Below are 24,294 nucleotides of genomic sequence, written 5' to 3' on the forward strand. Positions count from 1 at the left end.
AAAAAGGATGAATATATTTTCTCCAACCAAACAAGTAAATATTCAAAGAATTCTAAGGCTAAAACAGACCAAATTCCTTTTTCAAATTATATCTATCTATCTATCTATCTATCTATCTATCTATCTATCTATCTATCTATCTATCTATCATCTGTCTCAGGATCTCTCTCTCAAAATGTGTGTGTGTTTGTGTGTGTGTGTGTGTGAAAGAGAGATCAAATGTGACTCATTCTATTTCTTTTCTTGTTAGAGCTGCTAGAAATAATGCCTGCAGAATCCTTTTCAACAAAAGGTCATTTATGTCAATGGACAGCACATAGAGGATCAGATCACCTGCGGTAATTGCAAATTAATGCTCTACTGCTAATGCATTAACTACACACTATTGATCTACAATTGAATCATACAGGCTGCTCTGAAGTGATTTTACTTTAATATTTTTGTGCTTTTATGGCATTTTTCATAATGCAATTTCTCTTTCAACTGGAGTTTTCTATAATTGTCTCCATTTTTAATTTCCCATAGTAAGATAACTTTTAAAAATGCATGTCTCTGCCTCAAAAGCCTTTTAAGAAAAACATACACCAAAGCGAAAGATGTGACTTGGCTGAGCACATGCATATGGGAAGAAGAGATATGTGAAAAAAGATGAAAGTCTTATTTGTCAAATCAAAGATGTAAGAAAAAGAGCTCACTGAAAAGGAAAAAAGGTATGTTGAATTGGAATGCAACTGTTTGTTAAACATAAATAAATCTAAATATTAATCTCCTTTTCGTCACAGAAATATCACAAATTTGGAAATCTAAAATATCTAAAATTGTAGAAATCTGACACTGCTACCCTTGTATTCTTTCATCTTTACACAGTGATGGTTTTAATTTTTCATAGCTTTAAGGCAAAACAAATATCCATCCCATCTCAGTACTGTAAAAAACTGTGTAAGTTAAAAACTTTAAGGAAGAATCATGCTATGTTTTGTCTGTGTTTCATCCACTATTTATTTCACCACAGCAAAGTATGTTCAGATTCATTTTTGACTAATTTTAAATTAAGTGTTCTTTTGTTTGTTCAAGTGTTGATCACCTGGTTAAATCAGTTAGAGGGAAAATGCCACAATACTTTTTAGTAAGCAAACTCAAAAGAAAGCCACCAGTGAATAACAAAATCAAAAGAATGTGATTAAACGCTGTCAGAGAAAGTAATCTTGTTTTCCTAAAAATAATAATAATAATAATTAATATAATTAATTATTCAGTGCTTCTCTAAGCTAAAATCATATAATTTCTAGAGCACATCCCAGAGGCTGTAGATTTGCTGGATCTCCATTTCATACAGTGACATTCACTCTTGGAGAGGGAGATATGCCCTGGTAAAGTTCTTCTGGAAGTAATATTCTTTAAAGGAAGAAAAAAATTCCAGTCACAAGCAAACAGCAACAAGGAGCTGTCATGCCTTAGAATCATCGAATTACAGAGTTGGAAGGGATGAGAGAAGCTATCTGGTGAAACCAGTGTAGGACTTTCTCTGGAGCTATCAGAATTAAACTTAGAATCTTCTGAAGGATGCTAGCTTTGCCAAATCCTGAATCTAATGTGGGAATCCTGAATCTTCTGAGGGCAACATTCTGGGTCTGCCCTTCTTGTGTCCAGGAGAACCTTGCCAAGGCCAGAGGAAACGGTTAAAGGGGATCCCTTGTAAATAAAAGTTATTTCCGCAGTACGGCACAGGAGTATGCAAAATGTTTTGAACTGTTTCATGCCTGAAACACTCCATTTTGAGTTTGAAATGTTTCAAGTTAACATGTTTTGCATGTCCTTACGGGGCTCTATTTATACTGAGGTATTTTGCTAGATTACTTGATGACTCATTATGGCTGCCTGGCTGTAATTTTGAAAGCTCTGGCTTTATAAACCCTTGGACCAGTTACGAATGAAATTGGCAAGGCAGAAAGCAGTAGCTCTCAGCCCCAAGATAATTGTATGAACACATCCCAACTGCCTCCCATGGCCTTGAAGAGAGCAGGGAAATATCCACTAACTTGGAAAGGTAGGAGGAAAAAAACTAGGATATAAATCCTAGAGCACAGAAGAGAGTGTGTGTCTTTGTATGTATGTATGTATGCATGTGAATGTGTGTGAGTATATATGCTGTATATACATGCTTTGATTGCTCTGAACTGTAGTAGGCAGATCAGATGTATATGGCTTCATTTGAAATTACAGTAGAGTGACTAATCTAGCTGAGTCATTATTTATGAATCTTCTATCAAGGGGTCACTTCCTAAATAAAATCTGAGTGTCTGAATTCTCAGTAACTAGCACTAGACCAACTGCACACTTCTCTTGTAGCAGGCAGAACAGTTAATCCAAAGAACAAGTCTTTCAGCTCTCTGATTAATAATATTTATTTGCAAGAAGGATAAAGATACAACACAGGAATTCCGGTGACTACTTTCAAACAAGAAACCTACATATAGACAATTTAAAGCAGCAACTTTCAAATTTGTTTTCTTGCACTTTTTTAGTTACAGGAAAATAGGACTTTTTTTTTTGTGAAGGCAGGGCAAACAGCATCTCTTGATTATTTTGGAAACAGCTACTAGATTTCCTATCAATATGTGAATCATCTTTCACAGCCACATTACTCCATTGGTCTCTGGGTTCCCCTCATTTAATGAAACTCTGATGTTCTATCATACCCCTGGCACAAAAATCAGCACTGGAAGAAGAGAGGGATTAGGTAGAGGCATCTAACTGACTTCATTCTGATGGAATGGGCCTCAGAGAAATCAAGCTGAATTATGCCCCACTGATTCTGATTCTGTATCTATATACTCTGACTCATTCCTGGAGTCTTAGCTATTCAGACCATAAGAACATCCTCAAAACTGTGTTGAAAGCTAGAGAGCAAAGGGACAACAGCTTGCCTTGGGACAAATGGTCTTTTCAAAGAAAATTTCTTTCTCCCAAGAAGACCATCTTCTGTTATCAGAGTTGACTAGTGCCTAATATGTTTGGGTGGAAGCTGGCAACTTGGGGCTGCCCTTGAAGAGTATCTGGAAGCTTCAGCTGGTGCAGAATGCAGCAGTGTGGGCAGTTATGTGTGCACATGTTACACCTCTACTCCATGAGCTGCATTGGTTGCCAGTTTGCTTCCAGGTCCAATTCAAGGTGCTGACATTAACCTTCAAAGTCTTTCATGGCATAGGACTGGGTTATCTGAGGGACCGCCTCTCCCCGATTAAATCTGCCTGTTCCATTAGATCTGGCAGAGAGGGCATGTTTCGGGTCCTGTCTGCTAGGGACTTAGCCTTGGCAGTCCCAGGAGATGGATCTTTTCTGCCATGGCGCCCGCCTTATGGGACATTCTCCCCTCCCCCCAGAGTGAAGCTAGCTCCATCCCTGCTGAAGTTCAGTAGGTCCCTCAAGACCTGGCTTTGTCACTGGTCCTGGGGGTCCCAGGAGACTGGTGAAATCTTACGATGGCTTCATCACTGTGGCTGATAATTACTCTCTCCTGTGCCATATGGCTTTTTATTTTTAATAATGTCTGTTTTAAATTTTAACAATGGCTGTTTTTTATGTATTTATTGTTTTTAAATTATTGTTGTATGCCACCCATGGTCACTTTTTGTGAAATGGGTGGATATATAAATTTGATAAATAAACAAACAAACAAACTTTCATCATATAAAGGCTCTTCCTATGAATAACTGAGCCTTTGAACAACTTTTGTGACAGCCTAACTTGGTGCACCTTGACTCCAATGAACAAAAGAGCCTAATCTTCTGTGCCTTCATTACAAGCTGCATCTGACTTTGGGGAAACCTTGACACTTCCCTTGTTCCTGCTCAGTCCACACATGCTTAGCTGCCAATATGAACTGTTACGTAGTTAGGATAGGACTGTAATAAAACTTTGCCTATTGACCTCAGTAATTGACTTCTGCTAATTTCAACCCCAGACTGTTGATTTTGCTACAACCTTGTGGGCCAGAAGACTCTTTACCCTACTTTTGGGAAATGTAACTTTCAACTAACTCAGTGGTGGACTCCTTTAATGTGTGCTTGTGAGATACCCACATTCTGCATTCCTAATCAACTGTTAACTATGCATAAGATAAGATGCTCTCTTTGAGATAAGTCTACAGTACTCCTTCACCTCAGATTCTTCTCTCCTTCCACATACAGTATTGCTCTGTTTGTTAAGTAACCAGAATACAGCTAAAGTTAAGCATGTTTATACCTTGTTTGCTATTAATGGAATAACTAATTATTTGCTTAACTTTCTGTTCTTGAAAACAATGGGACATAAAGATGCTCAACTTAAACTGGGCTGATCCGTGCATTTGTCTATATGTATCAATGGATATTTCTGCACAAATGGCACTGAAAGGAACATGAGCTGTAAAAGAAATCCTTATATTAATTTATTGGAGTTGTAATCAGAAGCCTCCAAATGGGATCGTTTTTAAAAACATTGCTGTTGTTATACTCTACATAAAATTATCCTGCCTTGAAGTTTTTGATAATAATTTTGCAAAAAGAAAATTGTTGATCTTTTCTCATGCACTAGAGTGATTTGGTCTTGCCTCACTAATTCCAATACTTGTGGTTCTTCAAAAATAGTAAGAATGCCAATCCATTATATAGGTTTCTTTGGCTCTTGATTCTGTCACATTTTAAAAATGTATTATTATAAGCAAGTTTCAGATAAATTAATAACAAACCCGTTCACCCATCTAATCATTCTGCCAAGTTATACATTAATAAACTAATCAAGATATCAATTTTTGAAGTCAAATCAAAATCCTTAAGCAAGTTGGAAGGAACACTATAATACATTTCAGCTAATCTAACATTTTAATGGAAATCTTCAGAGGCTGTGTGACAAACTGTAGGAAGTTATACACTCCTTTGGTTGAGGTTCAGTTCTAATTAGTAGTCATAAATGAAATCAATGGAACATTCCCCTGCTGATCATACTTCTTTCTCTCTTTTTGATATATAAATACTGCTCTAGATGAGGAGCACAAAATGGGGGCAGGGAGTTTTTTTTAATAATACTTTCAGAACTGAAGTTTCTGACAACATTAGCAACTTTTATTTAAATGTGAGGATCTGTACCATAATGTAATTTTATCTGTGACTAGAAAATTATATAGCTAAAACATTAATTTAAAATTTGAATGGAAACTATATATGTTTAGCTCAAGAACAGCCTTACCTTTTAATTTCTGGGATTTTATGATTAAAGGAGTTTACAGAACAACTTCCCAGACATCCACAGAGACCAAAGATCTGTTGTACCCTTAAACAATGTCTGCAGCTGTCAAAACTGATATTTTTTACAGATGAACTCTCACGTTTGCCAAAAATTACAGTGTTGGAGTTGTGAGAGTTTCCATGAGATTTCCAAAAACTTGCAAGATTTGTGGATTTTTTTCCTTGTTGCCAGAAAAAAGGTCACCCCCTGATTTAAGGTAACTGATACAACTTTAAATCTGGATTAAACAGACAGATTTATCACTATATTTTTCTGAGCTTTGAAAAGGAGAAAAGTATTGTTAAAGCACTGGTAATCCCACTTCTTCATATTTGTGTCTGTTTTTCTGCCATCCCTATATGACCCAAGTTTCTATATTTCACTAATGGAAATAATGATTTAATTTCCTGCTGAAAGTTGCAAGAAGGAGGTCTTGAATGTTCCTTTCTGACCATTTCTCCTCCCATTTTTTTTTAATCAATGCCAATCATTACCCTCTTAGGTACCATAGGTGTCTGCTACAAGTGAAGATGCCAAAAAAATGACAAAATGTGTGTTGTGACATAAGATTTGTTTTGTCCCTTGCCCCCATCCATTTCCACTCCATGATAGGTATCCTGCATTCCTTTAATATTAAAATCTGCTGAATTCAACAGAATGGAAGCAGAGTGGTTTCCTCCAACTCTGATACTCTGCCTCGGTCTTTAGCTCCTTATCTCAGCCTTAGGCTAGTTGCTATTCTCCCAAGTAAGGAAATTATAGAGAATAAGAGTCTTTAATGAGACCACAACTTCTGATTTGCCAGTAGTCTAGCCAAATTGTACCTTGTCCAAAAACTCTAAGAATCATAGAATTTGAAAGGGACTTCAAAAGTTATATAGCCCTATCCCCTGCTAATGTAGGGAATTTATCACGATATTGTCCATAAAGATGATAATTCAATCTGCATTAACAACTTAAACATAGGAGAGTTGACCTCCCCTCAAAAAATTCTGCTCTATCTTCTACCACCAGGAAATTCTTACATTTACTTTACAATTGGTTCCTTTTCCTTTCAATTTGTTTTGTTGAGGTTCTACTCACTGAGCCACAGAAAACAAGTTAGCTTCCTCACCGACATGACAGTCCTCCTAATATCTGAAGTTAAATGAAAATTCTGTATATCAAAACAGTACCATTAGTTCATTTAATCTAGAAATTATGCTTCTTTTTAGCATGTGATCTGGTAAAACCACCAGTTTCTATTAATCTGTACTATTATCAAGTCATTCTATGTGAGTTTGTGCATCTGATTTTTTTTTTAAAAAACTTAAATGTAGAACTTTATGTTTATCTTTGTGGAAATTCATTTTCTTAGTTTTGCCTTATCTTGCCTTCAAGCGAGCTCTGTTTTGTCCTTTAATCCTACAGGACTAGTTATCCCACCTAATTTCATGCCATCTGTAGAGCTACCAGACATGGGCTGCAAAATCTGGATGACTGATAGACAACAGAAGGATTCTGGTAACAAGTTTCTTGAGTAACTAATTTTATTAAAAGGCATAAACGTTTGTGTTGGTTGGAGATTTGTTAGTTGGAAAAGATGCTACCAGACTCCTGGCTTTTGCCATCTTAGACTAACACAGCTTTCCTCCTACTATGCTAGACAGTAGGTTAAGAATTATTTTCCATATACCTCTTTGCTGCAATCTAGCAGTCATCCAGATCAAGAAGCCCTATTATTTGTAGAGCCAATGAGCATCTCCTTTCTTCTGCCATCCAAGAAATGTATGACAATGTTAACCACACTGGAAATTAGAATTCTATAACACCCATTTGTCACTTTTCCTGGTACTGATGAAAAACAATCGATGAATACCCTCTTTCTATGTTCCAAATCCATCTAACTGTAATATTGCTAGCTTTCCAAGAAGATCATCATGAAGTAACCTGAAAGATAATTGTCTGAAATCAAAATAAAATAAGAAGAACACTGTTGGATTAGACCCAAGGCTTATCAAGTTCAGCATGCCTATGGGAAGCCTCAGGCAGGATATGAATATAATAGTAAGATTCTTATGTAGTCTTGCAACTGGTATTAAAAGCAATACTATCTCTAATACTAGAGGTAATATATAGATATAATGATTATTACCCATTAATAATCTTATTTTCAATAAATTTCTCTAATCTCCTTTTAAAGATGCCCACTTTGTGGCCAGACCATTACTAATTAAATAGATTAATAACATAGTGCTTTCTTTTAGGTATCTTCAATCTCTTTTTACCATTATATTCACTGTATAAACACAGATACTATTATGAAAGATGGAAAAACCTCCATTCACTTTTTCTACATCATCCATGATTTTAATAACCTCCCTCATATACCTATTTACTTGTTTTTTAAAAAACTGAAAAAGTTATACATTTTATAATTTTTACACAGGATACTTGCCCTTTGCACATTGTTTTATATTTTGATTGCCTTCTCCTGTGTTTTTTTCAGTTCTATTACATCTTTCTCGGTGTGCAATAACTAAAATGTATATAATACTCTCTTTATAGATCCACCAGATATTTACAAAAAGTCTTTGTGATATTGGCATTCTGAGATTATTTTAGGTTTCATGTTTGCAATGATTAACTTCTCCTAACCATGCTTTACAATTATTATATTTTAGGTAATCTGTTTCATATTTTATTCTCGTCTATTGCTATGCCAGTTGTGGCAGAAAGACAGAATATAAATGAAATAAACAAAGGACAACAATGGCGCAGAAAAGGAGAAGAAATGAAGGAAAAAAAAATGTGGCCCAGGTTTAGGCGTCTTCCTCATCTCACTTTAAAGCAAAATCTGTTATTGTTTTTAAAACATAGGACAAAACTAATACCTGTAAAACAGTAGCACCACTATGAAGAAATTGCAAGCCGCTTTCAGCTGAGTCAATGCCTCCTGTTGCTAATATAGGAAAACCAGGAAGAGCCCTAGCAATTTCAGAAACTGCTCGAAGGGCTATTGGTCTGATGGCATTTCCTGTATAAATAAATAGAGTTCATTAGTGAATGGCAGGGAAACTCAGACAAGACTATCTCTTTCTCCTGTTCTGCTCCTGGTCTACCGATCATGCCTCTTTTTTTTAACCCTTTGAACTGCTTATCTATACAACTACTTCACTGTCTTCAAGATTCTTCCTTAGTATAGCCTCTCCTGTTTCACCTCCAGTTTTCAAACTCACTAATGCATGCCTTCATATTAAATTTACCAATCACTGTGAAAACATGATTTAACACAAAAAGTGAGCCCAGGTGAGGTACACTCAGTGCTACACCAAGAGTGGGATCCTCCAGAAAATGCTAAACTACAATATCTAGCATTCCTCACAACGGGCCTCTATGGGTTGTATCTTAAGGCCCATAGCTTCTCTACCCCCAAGTTAAACCATACAACAGAACAGTGATATGCCATGCTTACCTCTGAGTACAGTGCAGGTGTAAAGTTTAGATGGATCAGAACAAAAATTAAATCAATTGACTTAATATTATTCCCTGCAAATCTAGTATTTCCTCCTCCTATCACATTTAAAATAATAACTCAGAAGCAACCCTTGGAGAAACTTGGGAACCACATTCAAGGCTTGCAGTCCTGGACCACTGGGGAGGTGGAGGGGGGCACATCTAATATAAGTAAATGACTAAGTGGATATTTGAATCCAGGGTCCCTCAGCTTGTGTCTGTAACTGCTACTTGGTTTATGGTTTATCCTTAATTGTATGCATACTTGAGTTAATAATCTTCTACATACTGTACCTCCAGTAAAGATTAGTAAAATACAATAATAACTGCCAAAATCAAACAACTACCTAATAAGAATGTATCTATCAGATCAAACTTTCCAAGCATGTAAATGTTGGAAAAGCAAAAGCAGCCAGCAAGTTTGACTTGGAGGATTCTTATTGTCCAAAAATCGTTTTCTACAGTTTGGTGAATATAACCTGATATACACACAATATTTTTATTCTATAGGGAAACCTCCACAGCAGGTACAGCACATTACTGCTCCGACCTGTGGGAGGCTCCTTTAGCAAATGAGTGGGCTCGTAGACTCCACCCCTAGACTGCATTTGCAAAAGCCTCGCTGTTTTGGCATGATGAGTAAGCAATATGGCCACACTAAGATGTCTCAAGTATTTGGATAATATTTCACTGCCTTTAAAAAAAAAAAAAAAAAAAATCTGTTTGCTGATAGGATTTCTCAACAGAACACTGAAAAATCTGTTGTGTTGTCATTTTTGAAAGATGTTTCTTCTGTGCTTATTGCCTCCAGGAAAATGTCACCTCCCTCTAACAACCCACCACTTTTACAGTCAACATTGGTCTTTACAAACAGGATGTCTGACAAGCCTATCCCATCAATGCAACTTGCTACTGAATCAGCATCCAAATACTCAGACAAGCTGTCTCTATTGACATCTGCTCCTGATTCAGCATATGAATTATCCTCTAGGGTTATGCCACCTTCAGCTGCTTCAGCACAGATTCCTTCTCATTATTCACCTACTTTGGCATATCCCCCATTTCCAAGATTGAACTTGCACCCCATCAGCATCTGCTCCAGAACCAGTATTAAGGCTGTCTTATAGAGACTCATGTCTTCAAGGGGCAGAGAAACATGAGCTACAAAGAAGGCTGAGATGATTCGCTTTGCATAGGTAGGATTGTGCAGAAAAACTATATCTGTTAGACAATCAGAATCATTGCTGAAGTCAAAACGTGTAGGGGCAGGGGGAAGAGAAAGGGTGAAGTCTAATTAAGTGCCTAATTAGACACTTAAATCCAAACAGCAGGTGGAAAATTATCATCAGCATAAGGATCTTAAGGAACACTGACCAATGTCTGACCAAAATTGGGGATTTTAAAAAAAAAAAAACCTTAAAGAGCAAAAGTAAAGATCATAGTAAAACAGAAGATCAAACGAGGGAAAGGGAGAGGGCAAAGAATTCCCAACGGGTCTTAATGGATGGCTTGATATTTGCAGTCAGCTTAACAAAATCAATCTTAATGAGAATAGGAAGAACACAAAGAGGCTTCCAGAATTCATACTGCTCTTTCACACTGTAGAGGATGCGTTTTTTTTTTTTTAGATTTTCATGCAGCTACCAAAAAAATGACTAAGAATCATGGTATGCTAGTTCAAGATTCTTTTTTCTCCTCCCCTAATGTTGTACAAGAAGCAGTGTTTAAAAATGGAACCAGTAATAAGCAGTATATCAATAATTCAGTGACTGCCTAATTGGATGTCAGGAGGGCTACAGACTTGCTTAGGCATTACTTGTGTGAAAGAGCAATGATATTACAAAGAAGTACAGGACTGTATGTTTAGCCCCTGTCCCGCAGTCAAAGTCATCCTCCCACTCCCTCAAGGGTTCATAAAAAGCTTCTGCAGCAGAAAGCCTTTTATATCCATGGAGGTGCCCTGCATGATTTCCAAATGATAATTCAGAAGTGATCCTGAAACACATGAATAGATGGGAGGAACTGCCTGTTCTTGAAGCAGAGGTTAAATGCATAGCCACTTGACCACTTTTATCTGCAACACTCTTGCATGCAAATTACATCTGAACAGATTCTGTGTAGCTAATAGAATGGGCTTATAACATATGAGGGAATTAGGTTCAGCCTTGAAATTTCTTTTGATTGGGGGTGAGTCCTACAAATGGCTGAGCAGTTTGGAAACTAACATGATAAGACCTCCCACTTTTAAGAATAATTCAAAAGCATTCCACCTGTTTAAAAAGAAAACAAAATCAATTGAACCCAATATCTGCTTTGGGCCAGCCCTTTAAATGCAAAAAAGCTCATTTAAATTGAATGCTTTGATGCTTCAGAGCAAAAATCATGGAGAAGGTCATTATTTTATGCATACGCTTTGACATGTGTATCATAAATATGAAATAACTGATTCTAAGTACTTACAAAGTTCCAGAACTTAAAATACTGTATAGCATAGCAATGCTCTCCAGAAGCTGAGGGCTTCCCTACACCTAGAAAGTTTGCAAAGAGGCTTTAAAATGCTAGCATTAATGTGAACACTGCATGACAGAAAATGTTCTCCTGACTTTCATGCTTTACTTCTGCTTGCTTTCTTTGATTAGTTTTTTTGGGGGGTGGGTGGCTGAGTGGGTAATGGCAGCACAATCCTATTCACACTTACATAAGAAGTAAATCCACAGAAGCTCTTACTTTAAGTCTTATGTGCTCAGGACTGAAAGCTAACAGTGATAAGAATAACAGAAGACAGAAAGTGAGTATTATAACACAATCCATTCTCATCTTGGATATTCTAGTAATCCTCCAGTTGGGGAGAAACAGGGGAGGCTGCTGTCCTCCTATCTGGTTTGTGGGCTCTTGTGACTATCCTATGGACAGTAATGGACTAGGAAACTGTTCTTCCATTTGATTCTCTTCAGATTCTTAGGCTCCCAAGTCCCATCAGAGCCAGCCTCTTGATCAACAGCAGTAAGATTGTAATCCTACACATCTCAAGGGACAAGATCTGGGAAAGGTTGAGCCACTATTCTAGCAGAACTCTTATGTTCTTAATCCAGAAAACAGAGCTATTTCATTTCTTATACATTACTATTTCCCCAAATTCTGTTCTGTCTCATAATTTTCATACTCATTCACAGAAAAGTGAAAGTACTTCACTTCCCCTTTCTCTCATTATAATAAAATTCACAGGTATTAGTAATTTTGCCATTAATTTCCTGCTTCTAAAATGTGTAACGTGACAGCATAACAACAGAGGAAATAATATATCCTGATTTCCAGAGCCATAACATGCTTCTGCCTTATACTAAATTAAGCAGGAATAAAAAGCAGCAACAACAAAAGTAATTCATTAATTCTCATTTACAAAACATGACTGTCCCTGTCCAATGATAATGGGCTCTAAAGGTAGCTGATAATTGAAATGAGGATGAACTCTACTGTCAATGAACCACCAACAGACCATTGACTCATAGTTTCTGCTACATATATGATGCAGAAAGTGAATAAATTAACTGGTGCCTGGAACAAGTGGTCAGAAGTTTCAAAGAGGACGTGGTTCACCAGAGCAGATGCAGTATTGCTTAGTGGGCGAAGGCTGTGACATAAATTGGAATGTAGTATGATTATGGTGCCTTGTGCTTAATGTTTATTGTACCATGTCTGGATGACTGTTTTCACTCAAAGAATGAAAAATACTCTTACTCATAGCCCATATACACACTACCCCATTTCTTCCCCCCCTACATCATACTCTTTTCATCATTAATTTTGGAATTTAAAACTATGTTTAGTTCTTCTAACCTATCAAAAGAAACAAAACATATACAAGAAAAACAAAAACAATATATTTCCCGCAATATCTATTGTCTAGAGTTCCTGGCATAAAAATGAAATTGGATCATAATTCTCAGTAGCATACTGCACACAGCATAGCAAAACTTAGCTTTAATTTATTTATGTTATAGTAATTACAGCATGGATCTTCTTTGCAAAATTAAATTTAAGATTCATTCAACATTATATTAAACATGAACTAAGAATAAACTAAGGAGGCTAACAGAATATTAAATATACAATTTATTTTTCATGAACTGTGGGTAATTTTGGTTACTGCGCTGTTATTAAAAGAAAAATGAGTAACAGTGGTATAAATGAGTGTAGGGTTTATTTGTAGTTAGAGTGTGTGTGTGCATGAATATGTGTGCAAGCACTGATGGAATAATCATGAGTACATTATACTTGTGTTTAACATATGTGCCAGTTTCTTATTGTCTACGAGTTAATTATTGTCTTTGACATAATTCAAAGTATGTTTATATTATACTGAGTTTCAATGTATGCAATGGTTCCTTATTTTTGAGACAAAGTATAAGGTATTGATTACATCTGAAACTAGCTCTAAAGTGCTTAGTCTCTGCATAACCTTAGATGATCTGATAGTTCTGTGAGCTGAACCTTGATGTAGCAGAGGAGGGCTCATCACCTGACATAATTTCTTGTCAAGCCCCATGGCTACAATTCTTGCTCAATTACAGGCTTCTTTACCTTATGGGGCTTTTCATCTGGATTTTGCTCAAGGACCTAACTTACTCCTATAATACAGTGCATTTTCTATGATGGATCCAATTGCAATCTGCAATATCATTCAAGAGTACCCACTTCATGATATCACATAGGTGCCAAATTCAAACAGCAAGACATACAGAGGATAATTCGGAATACCTGCCTTCCCTATTAAGGTTTCATCAGAATTCTAGCTTTTTAGGAAGGAATCTCAATGCAAGTGACTTGCAGTCCTATTGAGTGCTACAGTCCTATTCTTTCAACAGAATATGCGGGGTTTTTAAATCAGAACCTGTGTCAAGCAATTAGAATGGGAAATGCTCTGCTTTAAAAGATGCATATTTTCATACTGATCATTAGAAAGAAGGCAAGAAGAGCCAGGCACTATTTACCAGTTGGGGGAACTGATTTATAATTATGCATACTGGGGATCATACCCCTCTTCCAGCAAGATATGCTAGGTACAGCATGCAGTTATTTTGTTGTACTAATGTTAATTGCTTAATATAAGTAATAAAAGATAATTTTTATTAAATAAATGAAAATATCAGCATTCAAAATGGGAATTAATCTGAAAACATTTGCCATTCACTTATTGTAAAATGTTAATGTAAATACTAATTAAGTCAGACCTTTTAAGGATTAGGGCAAACAAGCAAATAAACCAAACTCAGTAGAGACCATTTTCATAAACTTGCAGTATACAACATGACATTTGGGAAGCACTCACACAGGCCAATGTAAATATTTTAAACAAGATATTTGCATTCACCATCTTATTTGGGATAATAATTCAATATTGCTTTTGCTCCTTTCCACCTGTAGGTGGCCTTCAAAAGCTGCACTTATCACATAACTCATTAGCAAGGTTTTCAGTACTGTCATACCCAGATAATTAGCAATTTATTTAAATAACCAATTTCTGTGGAAATAATTGCTATGGAATGCCCTGAACCTTCTTTTTATAAACTATAATAAAAGTGTTAAGATAATCCCTGACATTTGCAAATGCCATTAGTTCACCTTTCCTTTTGATAGTGCTATGGCTTTATGTTTAAACAATTACCCGATAAAGCATCAGCTTAATGAAACAGTGCAGCAAGCATATCTTTCAAAATGGCCAATGAATGCATTTATATGCAGAAGAAAACCAGTATACAGGAATTTGTTATGGGGGGGGGGGCCCCAAAAAAGAGAGACTAATACCATGCTATAGAATGAAATCTAATATTATAGTCTAAAACTTAATCTCTTATTTAAGAATAAGATTCAGAATACAGCATTCACTACAGAAGTCAATGAACTGGGCATTTCTAAGGTATCTTGGACATTTCCTAAGAGTAGGATTACTTTTTAGTTACTTTTGGTACTATTACTGCATAACGGTTACTTTAAGAATTGTGTTTTCTTTGAAAGTTATAATTTGATAAGATTGAGAGGTTTTTATAAGAGGTAACTACCCACTTCTATAGAACAAAACTTACCTGATTCTTGGCAAATGGAATTATGGTCAAATCAATTTTAAGTGACATGTGAAGTCTGGAGTTAACAAGATCAACAATAGTTCATGAAAAATCTGAACTCAACTTTTCTTTGGGCATATCATATTTTAGGGAGATCTGTTCTGAACCATATGACATTTGTTCTGTATTCTTCTTATCATGTGACAGTTTCTTCTACTATTAGCATAATATTTTGTTGACTTAAACTTTGGGGAGTATAAAATGACTTCAGGATGTCTGGATGGAAAATGGTCTATGCATAATGTTAGACCATGCTGTGGGGGTGAAATTTGCCAACCAGCCATAACCAATCAGAAATATATACAGTGTTAGAAACATGTTAAAACAAGTCTCATTGTGTATCTTGCTATTTTCAGTGGCTGGCTGGCTCTTTTGCCTCTTCATCGTAACTGGAAGCTCCAACATGATGTACTTCTTTCAACAATTAGGCCTGGGCAAAGAATTCAGAGGGGCACTTTGCAGAAGTGTATTTGTGTAAACCAAATGCCCCTCCTCTAAGCATTGAAGCCACCACATCTGCTGAAAGGCTTGGCACAGCTTACAAGGTTGAGATTTGACCACATACACACGCATACCTGCTTCGTTTCTCCGGCAATCCAGAGAAAGTATAGTCTGTACATGCACACATCTGGAAAAGCCCTCAAAGCAATTGCAGTGAATCTTCTAGGGGACACGGCTGCTTTAGTGGTTTGAGAAGGGGCACTTCATTAACTGCTCTTTCAAATGGTCTGCAGAGTTTTGATAAATTTAACGTGCCGTTCTCTGTATTATTCTTTATTTTCCACATTGATGGTTTCAATGTGTCAAAAAAGAATCTCTTATGGTTTGGACTATGGATCTTTTATTTATTTTGATTTATTTAGTTATTTATTTCAAAGACTGATAACCTGTCCATTACCCAACGGATCTTTTCTGACTTCGAACAGAACTAGCTTATGATCAAATCTAACTAGTAGATACCTTATTAACAATCGTTTCTCCAATGGAAAATAAATAAATAATAATAAATAAATAAATAAATGGCCATAAAATAGTAACTGTCTTCAACTGGGAGTTGCCACAAATACAGAACCTTTTCACAAGAAGAATGAGCATAGTTCAAAATCTGAAGGTGACAAAAGTCTGCCATGTCCTTTGTTTAGAAAATTTCTATGGGGTTCTTCAATTCTAAGAATATTTACAGTTACAACACTTGTTAACAACATTGTTTGGACCAGCAGCATTTTCATCTTCTGAAACATCTGAGATATTAGAACAACTTGTTAAATCCTTTAAAACTAAAAAACTTACTATTAGGTTGTACAGATATTTGTTATGAATAAATCAATTTGATATGCAGATGCTAAGGGATGAGTGGAATAAAGAATTATAGGTTTCTATATTGCCTACACAACGGGAGACTGTCTTAACTTCTACAGCAAGAGTGTCAATGGATCTTAAACTACGACGTATATAACAAAAAATATTTAGAATTTATTGGACTCCATTAAGTCTGTATAGAAAAGGATTGTCAAAAACAGCATTTTGTTGGAGATGTAATTAAGGACAATGCCTCTTTAAAACATATGTTCTTACAATGTCCTATACTTACTAAGTTTTGGGAGAAAGTAGTGGACTATATAAATATGACGGTGTGACAAACGCTAACATTTTCTGAGGATGATATTCTTTTGAACTATATACCTAGTACATGGAATTTGACAACTGGACAACGTAAATGGATTCTCCATGCCCTTTCTTTGGCCAAAAGATTGATACTGCAACATTGGAAAGATAAATGTATGGCCCCATTTAGTCAGTGGATTGAAGACCTGATTACACTTGCCACTTATGAGTGGATTGCCTATACACGTGGACTTTGTATGGACAAGTATAATGAAATATGGAACTCATTTATACAAAATACACTGGGTTAAAAAACAAAACTGGATAGTCATATAATTCTATTAGAAACGTATTTGAATAATATTTGTATTAGATAAGATATATAGAATTGTAATTGTGTACTATTATAATGATATATTTATTTTTTTATTGTTATATTCACTTTTATGTTAAAGTACTTTTATGTTTTTCTTTCCTTTTTTTGTAATTAATAAAAAATAATTTTAAAAAAATCTGCCACAATTTTTATGAACATACATACTGGTATATGGGGCGGGGGGGAGGCGGGACAACAAAATGCTTTGCATTTTTGGACTCTCTTCTGGGTCATAGCTATGGTGACTGTCACGATGAATTCCTGTACTTCAAAATTTACCATTATACTGGGGTGGGGAACACATTGTCTTGGAGATGCCTGAATTAAATTTGAGACCATTTGCACCAGTATTTATGCTCTGTCAAGAAGTCACAACGTTTCTCTATGCTTCTCATAACAGAAGTTGCTCACTCTCAAGAGTTTATTAAATATTACATGTAATTTGCTTGCTTCTTACTTTTCTTCCTCCCAGTATCTGCATTTGATGCACAGGTATTCTGTGTTGTTTGGTTACTAATGTTTTTTTGTCATGTAGAAATCTCTTTAAAAAGTAATTAGGATCTAGAATTAATATGCTAGGTTACCAAGGTCACATTACTTCCTTTTTTAATTTTGTGGCACAAATATTCCTTTCTTTTAATTTCTTATATGGTTATTTTTAAATTTAGTAAACTGAATCACCATAAAATCTGAAATACATATTCCAGCCCATTTGTGCACTGCATGTTATACATTATATGAAGGATACATGAATAGAAATGTTTCTTTGTATTTATCAGATGTGTATACAACATGCCTAGCTGATGTGTGAAAGCTGGACTATCATACTGCTTAACATTCCTCATGGGAATGTTGGGAGAGTAATACAAAATGAATATATTAATTAAGACTGCCAACTGATGATAAAAGATTTTAATTGATTGCCTTTTAACTAATTCATTGATTATATTGAGATAAATATGCATATAACCAGAACCTTAATAGGTGCCTTCTAGATATATTAAAAGAAGTATGCAATAATAATTTCATATGAAGTGCTACAATTCTTTGTTATAAACCTGCCTGCCTGCCTGCCTTCCTTTTCATGTGTTATCTGCAACCTCTAATATTAATATAATTAGAATCCAGCATTGCAATTGGAAGAAATGGAAATGAATATAGACATAAAACATGCAAAATTCAGCATTTTAAAAAGTGGCAGTGTCTTAAAAAATATAATAGCCTTAGTTATATTTACTTGATTATGCTTTCTGTGTGGAAACTCCCAATTTCAAGAACTGGTATGGTTTCTAAGGTAGAGGCTAACAGTTAATTTTTAATTATTTATATAAATATGTGAGTGTTTATAAATACACACACACCTTGAATTGTATTGGGAAATATATAGTAGGAGGGATTTATTTCCATTTTCAGATATATATAAAAGATTGACATGTCTTTATAAAATTTGTTACCTCAATACTTGATGAGATGGTAAAAGAAATGGGTCATCATATTACATAGCGTTATAAATGTTTATTTAAACACCACGTGAGTCAGATATATTTCTTTCCATTTCTCAAAAAACAACAACAATAAAACAGCCCTATTCATAGCACATTTGACTGACTGGAATGAAAAACAGTTTTATGAATGCAGGCTAAATACAAAAATAAATTATCCTTACAAAAAGTAAATGGAACTAGGCTAGAAGTTTAAACAAATAACAAATGTCAAAGGAAAAAATAGAATAAAAGAAATGAAAGGCTTGTGAGTTTTTTATTATTAAGTTGTCCTATATGTGACCCTGGTAGGACAAAGCGTAAATGTCTCATCTCACATTAGTCTGTTTTTACATCAAGAGGCCCTGCTCTGCATATTCCATCAGGTGAGGGGAAGCCAGGGAGACAGCATAGCTACTATAATAGCCATAGGAACTACAGTAGCAAAAATGGATTAAAACTGGTTCATGAGCTAGGAATACTACAAAGCTGAGCTCCCTCCAAAATGTGTTTCTTCCAATGGGGAAACAGCGGCACATGTCTAACCAAAAAAAAAAGAAAGATTCATCTACATAGTCTGTTTACTATGGAGGACATGTCTTCACAAAAGAGGCTCCATCTCCTTGGCCTGGTGTTGAGGCAGACTGAATATGTTCCCAATTGTTCTGGCATGAAAGTAGTGCTTTTCCTGAGAAAACAGAAGATCTCCCATCTTGACAATCCACAGTGCATGGAGGAGGGGGCTTGAGGTGACACAGCGGAGGGTGGTAATTTGGTTAGCTACAGTTGCCCAGCCAGTATGTTGTGAGATCACATGCCTTTTGTACAGGGCTGTTCAGCTGGAACAGCTAAACTGGAACCCCACTTCCCCAGCTAGTTCCTTTTTGTTTTCTTTTTCAAATAGGTAGCTCAACTAGAGAACAGGAAGTCCTGAAATTGCATAGCCTTTCCATGGCTTAAAACATATAATTGAGAATTTAATGATAAGGATTTGTACTTCTGTACTCTGCACAATAGGAAATCCCATCCCCAGTGGCACCTGCCTTCTCACTTCGGCCCTTATGGAACAGTCTTTTGAAAAGTTCAGTCTATCACAGAATGTAACCTGGTACAAATATGGCTTCAACATGTTGCCATCTCTCTTCTCCTGTCCTTTGGGATGATCAGAGCTGGGATTCAACACAACAATCAATCAATAGATTTTTCAAACTCCAACTCTTCAACAACATTTATCCAGGCTTCTTGCCTGCACAAATCCAGATGATCATTAGATGGCAGCCAAGAAAGACTGTAACTTTTTGCTGGCAACTAGTAGATAGATTAATAGGTCAATAGGTTAACCAGTTGAGAATTCAATAAACTGAAAGCACCCCACAGGTGAACAAATCTCTCCCATACAAGAAAAAAACTTTCTTGAACCCTGGATTGAAAAACACTCAGTGGATGCATTGAAGCTGCCCAAATCTAGGCAGCCACTGTGTTGCAATAAAGAGGCACAAACTCTCTAGTCCTGCCTAGCTGTTGTTAGGTCAATAGGTTGACAGCCTTTTGGGGGGGGGGGGAATTAGAAAACACTTTATTGAATAGAGCGCTTGGATCTTTCAAGCACCACCTCAGCTCATAATCGGTATCAGGACTGGTAGCAGCTTTTCCTGTGGTTGGTGACATTTGAATTTCAGCCAGGGAAAACCACCAGTCACTGCCCTTATGGTATCATGCAGAAAAGCTGTATAGATTACAGCATGTCTCCATTCCAAATTCTGATTAAGGGCATGCTGTCGGCAGCGCCATTCACACCAACATGATTTCCTCCCAAAGCAAAGCATCTGTTGGATGAGGCCACAGTAGTCTCAGTGACACCCTCATAAATCAGTTCATTTTTTCAACAGCACGTTTTGTCTTCATAATTACATATATAAGAGTTTTGTCTATGCTCATAGAGTAACTAGGTAATGAGCTTCGTGATTTATCAGAGACCTGGATTTATGTCTTCCTAACCAAAGGACAGCATTCAACATTTTTTTGTCAATTGTTGTTGCTAATAAATAGGATACTATCTGCTCTATATAATATCAAATAAATAGATAACAGATAAATAGTTAAAGTGCCATTACATCAAATTAAGAGAATAAGACATACTTGTCAGAGTAATCAGAGTAATCTTATTTCATTTTTAATGGGTAACTTTTATTATAAATTGTAGGAATGCTAAACAACTGAAAATGTAAAAACATGGTATAATTTATCTGAAACTAGATAAAGATACACAATGAGCCAGCTGAACAACCATTCCAAAATTTACCCCTCTCTGTTTGGACAAGGTCAGCTGAACAACAGTTTTATATGAAGATCTTAAAATAAGAGCATGTGCTAAAATGTTATCCTTAAGGTATAAAGGATTTTAAACTGAGATAGGGAACATGTGAAGTTGCTGGACTATAATTCCCTATTGTTTCATTATTGCTAGCATGCTGTTTTCCAAGTTCAAAAAGACAGTGGTTGCAATGTGCTTTGATTGTCCTCTATGTACTCCAAGGTTTGCACAAGGTTTGTGCAAATATATTTGGACCTAATATTGTAAATACAGTCTTTATTACAAAGATACAGTACATTTAGCTAGCACTGTACAAAGTGGGTGGTGCTATACTTTTCTTATTTTATCATAATACAACAATTTGACATTAATCATAAAATGGGTTTCTTGGATTGGTCTTCATCCAAGGAACAGGGAAAAGAGGGGCTGCATGAAGCACCGAGAAGGCCAGACTCTGAACAATAAGTAGAACCTAGCACCTAGCAAATCTATGAGTACAATTCTGTACCCATAGATTTCAACCCCAAGACAGAGACCTGCCCATCCAAGCTACAACAAATGCCTCTTGAATCATCTGACCTTCTGTAAACTCTTCTGAGCAGGAAAGTACTTCTTTAAGCACACTAACACTTACGTAATATAAGAAACTCTCTGCTGAAAGAAGTGGTAATGTCCACAAGATTAGATAATTTTAAAAGATAATTGGATAATTTTCATGTAGCACAGATTCTGACACTAGAACCTGTTCTCAGGCAGCCTAATTTTGAATACAAGTTCCTGAAGGATGATGGTAGAAAGGGAAAAATGCTTTCCTGATCTGCTGGTAGCCTTCCCAAGAAACATTTTGCCAAGCCCCTATCAGTTGCTCACAACTGAGAAAGCTACATTCTCACTGAGTCTTGTTAGTCTGAATTCTTGCAAAGAAAAAGGGGTCAGATTACAGAGAAACTGGATATGTGTTCTTCAACCCCCATTAATCAGCAAGTATGTTAAGGCAGGGCTTTCTCGATGATGTTGGCACTCTTTGTAGCTGCTTTTTGATGCAGGGGAGATATCATTTGCCTGATAAGAAGGAAGAAATGTATGTCTCTTCTGGTCCTGCAATATTTTCCAAATGGTCATTCCTGTTCCCAGACTCAGAGAATTCATTTCAACATTGATTTATTCACTGTGGGGGCCAAGTGAAGACTAGACGGACTGGGGGTGGGGGGATATCCAGCAGGGAATGTGTAATATATTAATGTTTATTTTGAAGGAATATATCCCACCCTTTGCTTTTTTTTTCTGGGCACTGCACAAGTGTAAATTTAAAACAGAACCAATCAAATCAAAATACAACAAGAACCAAAGGTATTACATAAACTTCAGCAGACACAGATGTCCAAAGCTTTGCATACCTCTAAACATGAGAAGCACCACTGGGATGCAAAACATTTTGAATTTGAAAAAAATCATGGTTGAATCACTCAGTTTCCAAGTTCAAAACACAGAATGTGTTCTGAGCTTTCTGAAAATGTTCAGAGTTTGAAAGGAACCCATTTCAAGCTCAAAATCCCAGTTTCAAATTCACTCATAACCGTTTTGAGTTTAAAACTCTTCTAGCAAGGTGGAAGAGCAACTTTCAAGCTTGAAACATTTCAAATGTGAAACATTTTGTACACTCCTTGAAAAAGTAGCTTCTCTCTTGGATACTAAAATACAATTGCCAAGCAACACATATAGTTCATTCATACAGCCTAGTAAAAGATACTCCAATACCACATATATTCATTTTCAAAGACAGCTTCTCCATAGCATAAATTCCTTAAACATCCACATGCAAAATTATTTCCTCTAGCAGAATAAAGATATTTTCTATTGATGTTACTTTTGGCAGATAAAAATAACATATCATTATGCAGCTGAGTGGTCATACAATGCAATGAAAGTTCTTTGGGGGTGGTGGGTGGTAAAGTGAATTGGTGTTTTCACCCTCTTAACTCTCTCTGCAGTGATTAGTTCCAGAAAGATAAGGTGTCATCATTTCTATGGAGGAATTCTGATTTACACAATTTGTTCTTAGGAAGTGGCAACATATAATAAATGTTCTTTATTTGTAAACATCAATCAATTTCAAGAATGGTGCTTACTTGCAGAATGGTAATAATAGGAATCTTCAGCTAATAACTATGATGAACATTAAAAACACTGGATGACAGATGTGAAGTCTTCTTGTGTAACAAGCACACTTGCTCGTAGTTATGGCTTTATAATGATTTCTAAATATTTCTTTCTTAATGCCTGTACAGTTTGAAGCCATCTTAAAAAAAAATCACAGAAGCCATTGAAGCTTGCATTGAAATGCAGTTTCTTTTTCATTTGAATGTCTTTTAAATTGCAGATTTTTTAAAATGAAACTTTCATTTAAAAAATCATTCAGGAAAGCTACCTAAAATAAACGAGTTGTAAAATATTTCATTTAAATAAACAAATGTATAAATATCTCATTCATTTACACACACACACTCACACACACACACACAGAGTGTACCTTGAGGATCATTAAAAAGTTATAGGTGGTGCAAAACGCAGCTGTCTGAATGGTAATGGGTCATACTCAATACAGTCCTGTATTGCTAACACTGTGGAAGCTGCTTCTGGATTTAATTCAGGGTGCCAGTTGTCACTTATCAGGTTTTCTATGGGTTGGGAACCTGGTTGTCTCTGAGACTGCCTGCTCTGAGGGGGGGCCTGCTTATCTTGTACAAGCCAACCAAGAGAGCATGTTACAGATTTTATGGGTTCTTCTGCCTCGGGAATTTCTGTGGGAGTGGGCCCAGAAGCAAGTATTTCTTTGCTTTTGCCCCCCTACTTTGGAACAGGTTGTCCCTGGAAGCAAAGATGGTCTTGTCCTTCTTGTCATTTCAGAAGGTGGTTAAAAACTGACTGTTCCGCAGGGGCTTTAAGAATGGAACATGAGAGGTTGTATATAAATCATGCTTTCTTTGTGTGATTTATGGACTGTTAGCCCTTAGAGGCTGTGGACTGAAGTGGCATGTAAAATAAATAAATAAATAAATGCCAATTAATTTTGCTGTTTTGTTATATGATTCTGGAAATAGTGCCAGAAGTCAGACTGACATAAGTTCAACTAAGTTCCATTGGGCTTGGCTTTACTTCCTTGTAAGTAGATGGAAGACTTCAGCACTGATTCTAAACTGAGTTACTGCTATACCTTGCACAGAGCCATTCATGCCTTTGTCACCTCCCATTTGGATTACAGTAATGCGCTCTACATGGGGCTGCCCTTGAAGACCACCTGGAAGCTGCAACTGGTTCAGAATCCAGTGGCATGGGCAGTGTTGGGTACTCCATGGTTCACCCAAGTAACACCACTACTGTGTGAGCTGCACTGGCTCCCAGCTGCTTTCTGGGTGCAATTCAAGGTGCTGGTTATTACCTTTAAAGCCCTACATGTGGGACTGCCTCTCTCTGAGGGTATCTGCCTGTCCTACCAGGTTAGATATGGTGGGTGTGCTTCAGGTTCTCCCCCTTAAATGTTGCCACCTGATGGGACCTCGGAGACACACCTTCTCGGTGGCCACCCCAGCCCTTTGGAACAGCCTCCCACCTGAGATCCAAAGGATCCATACCCTT

The 24,294-nt window shown here is 36.4% G+C and overlaps 1 protein-coding gene across 4 annotated transcripts in view; it reads right to left on the reverse strand.

Annotated features, from left to right (window-relative positions):
• The window catches only part of DPYD (dihydropyrimidine dehydrogenase), a 578,647-nt gene that overhangs the window by 82,224 nt on the left and 472,129 nt on the right, over positions 1 to 24,294 (reverse strand). For all 4 annotated transcript variants that reach the window (XM_088153490.1, XM_088153491.1, XM_088153492.1 and 1 more), the window contains one exon: positions 8,139 to 8,281. In XM_088153490.1, coding sequence (XP_088009616.1) covers positions 8,139 to 8,281 — 143 coding nt within the window. The remainder of the gene's footprint in view (positions 1 to 8,138; positions 8,282 to 24,294) is intronic.

The sequence above is a fragment of the Python bivittatus genome, unplaced genomic scaffold (assembly GCF_059951505.1).
Source record: "Python bivittatus isolate LINGU-HERP-01145 unplaced genomic scaffold, Pbiv_v1 ctg000700_np1212, whole genome shotgun sequence".
NCBI classification, from domain to species: Eukaryota; Metazoa; Chordata; class Lepidosauria; order Squamata; family Pythonidae; genus Python; species Python bivittatus.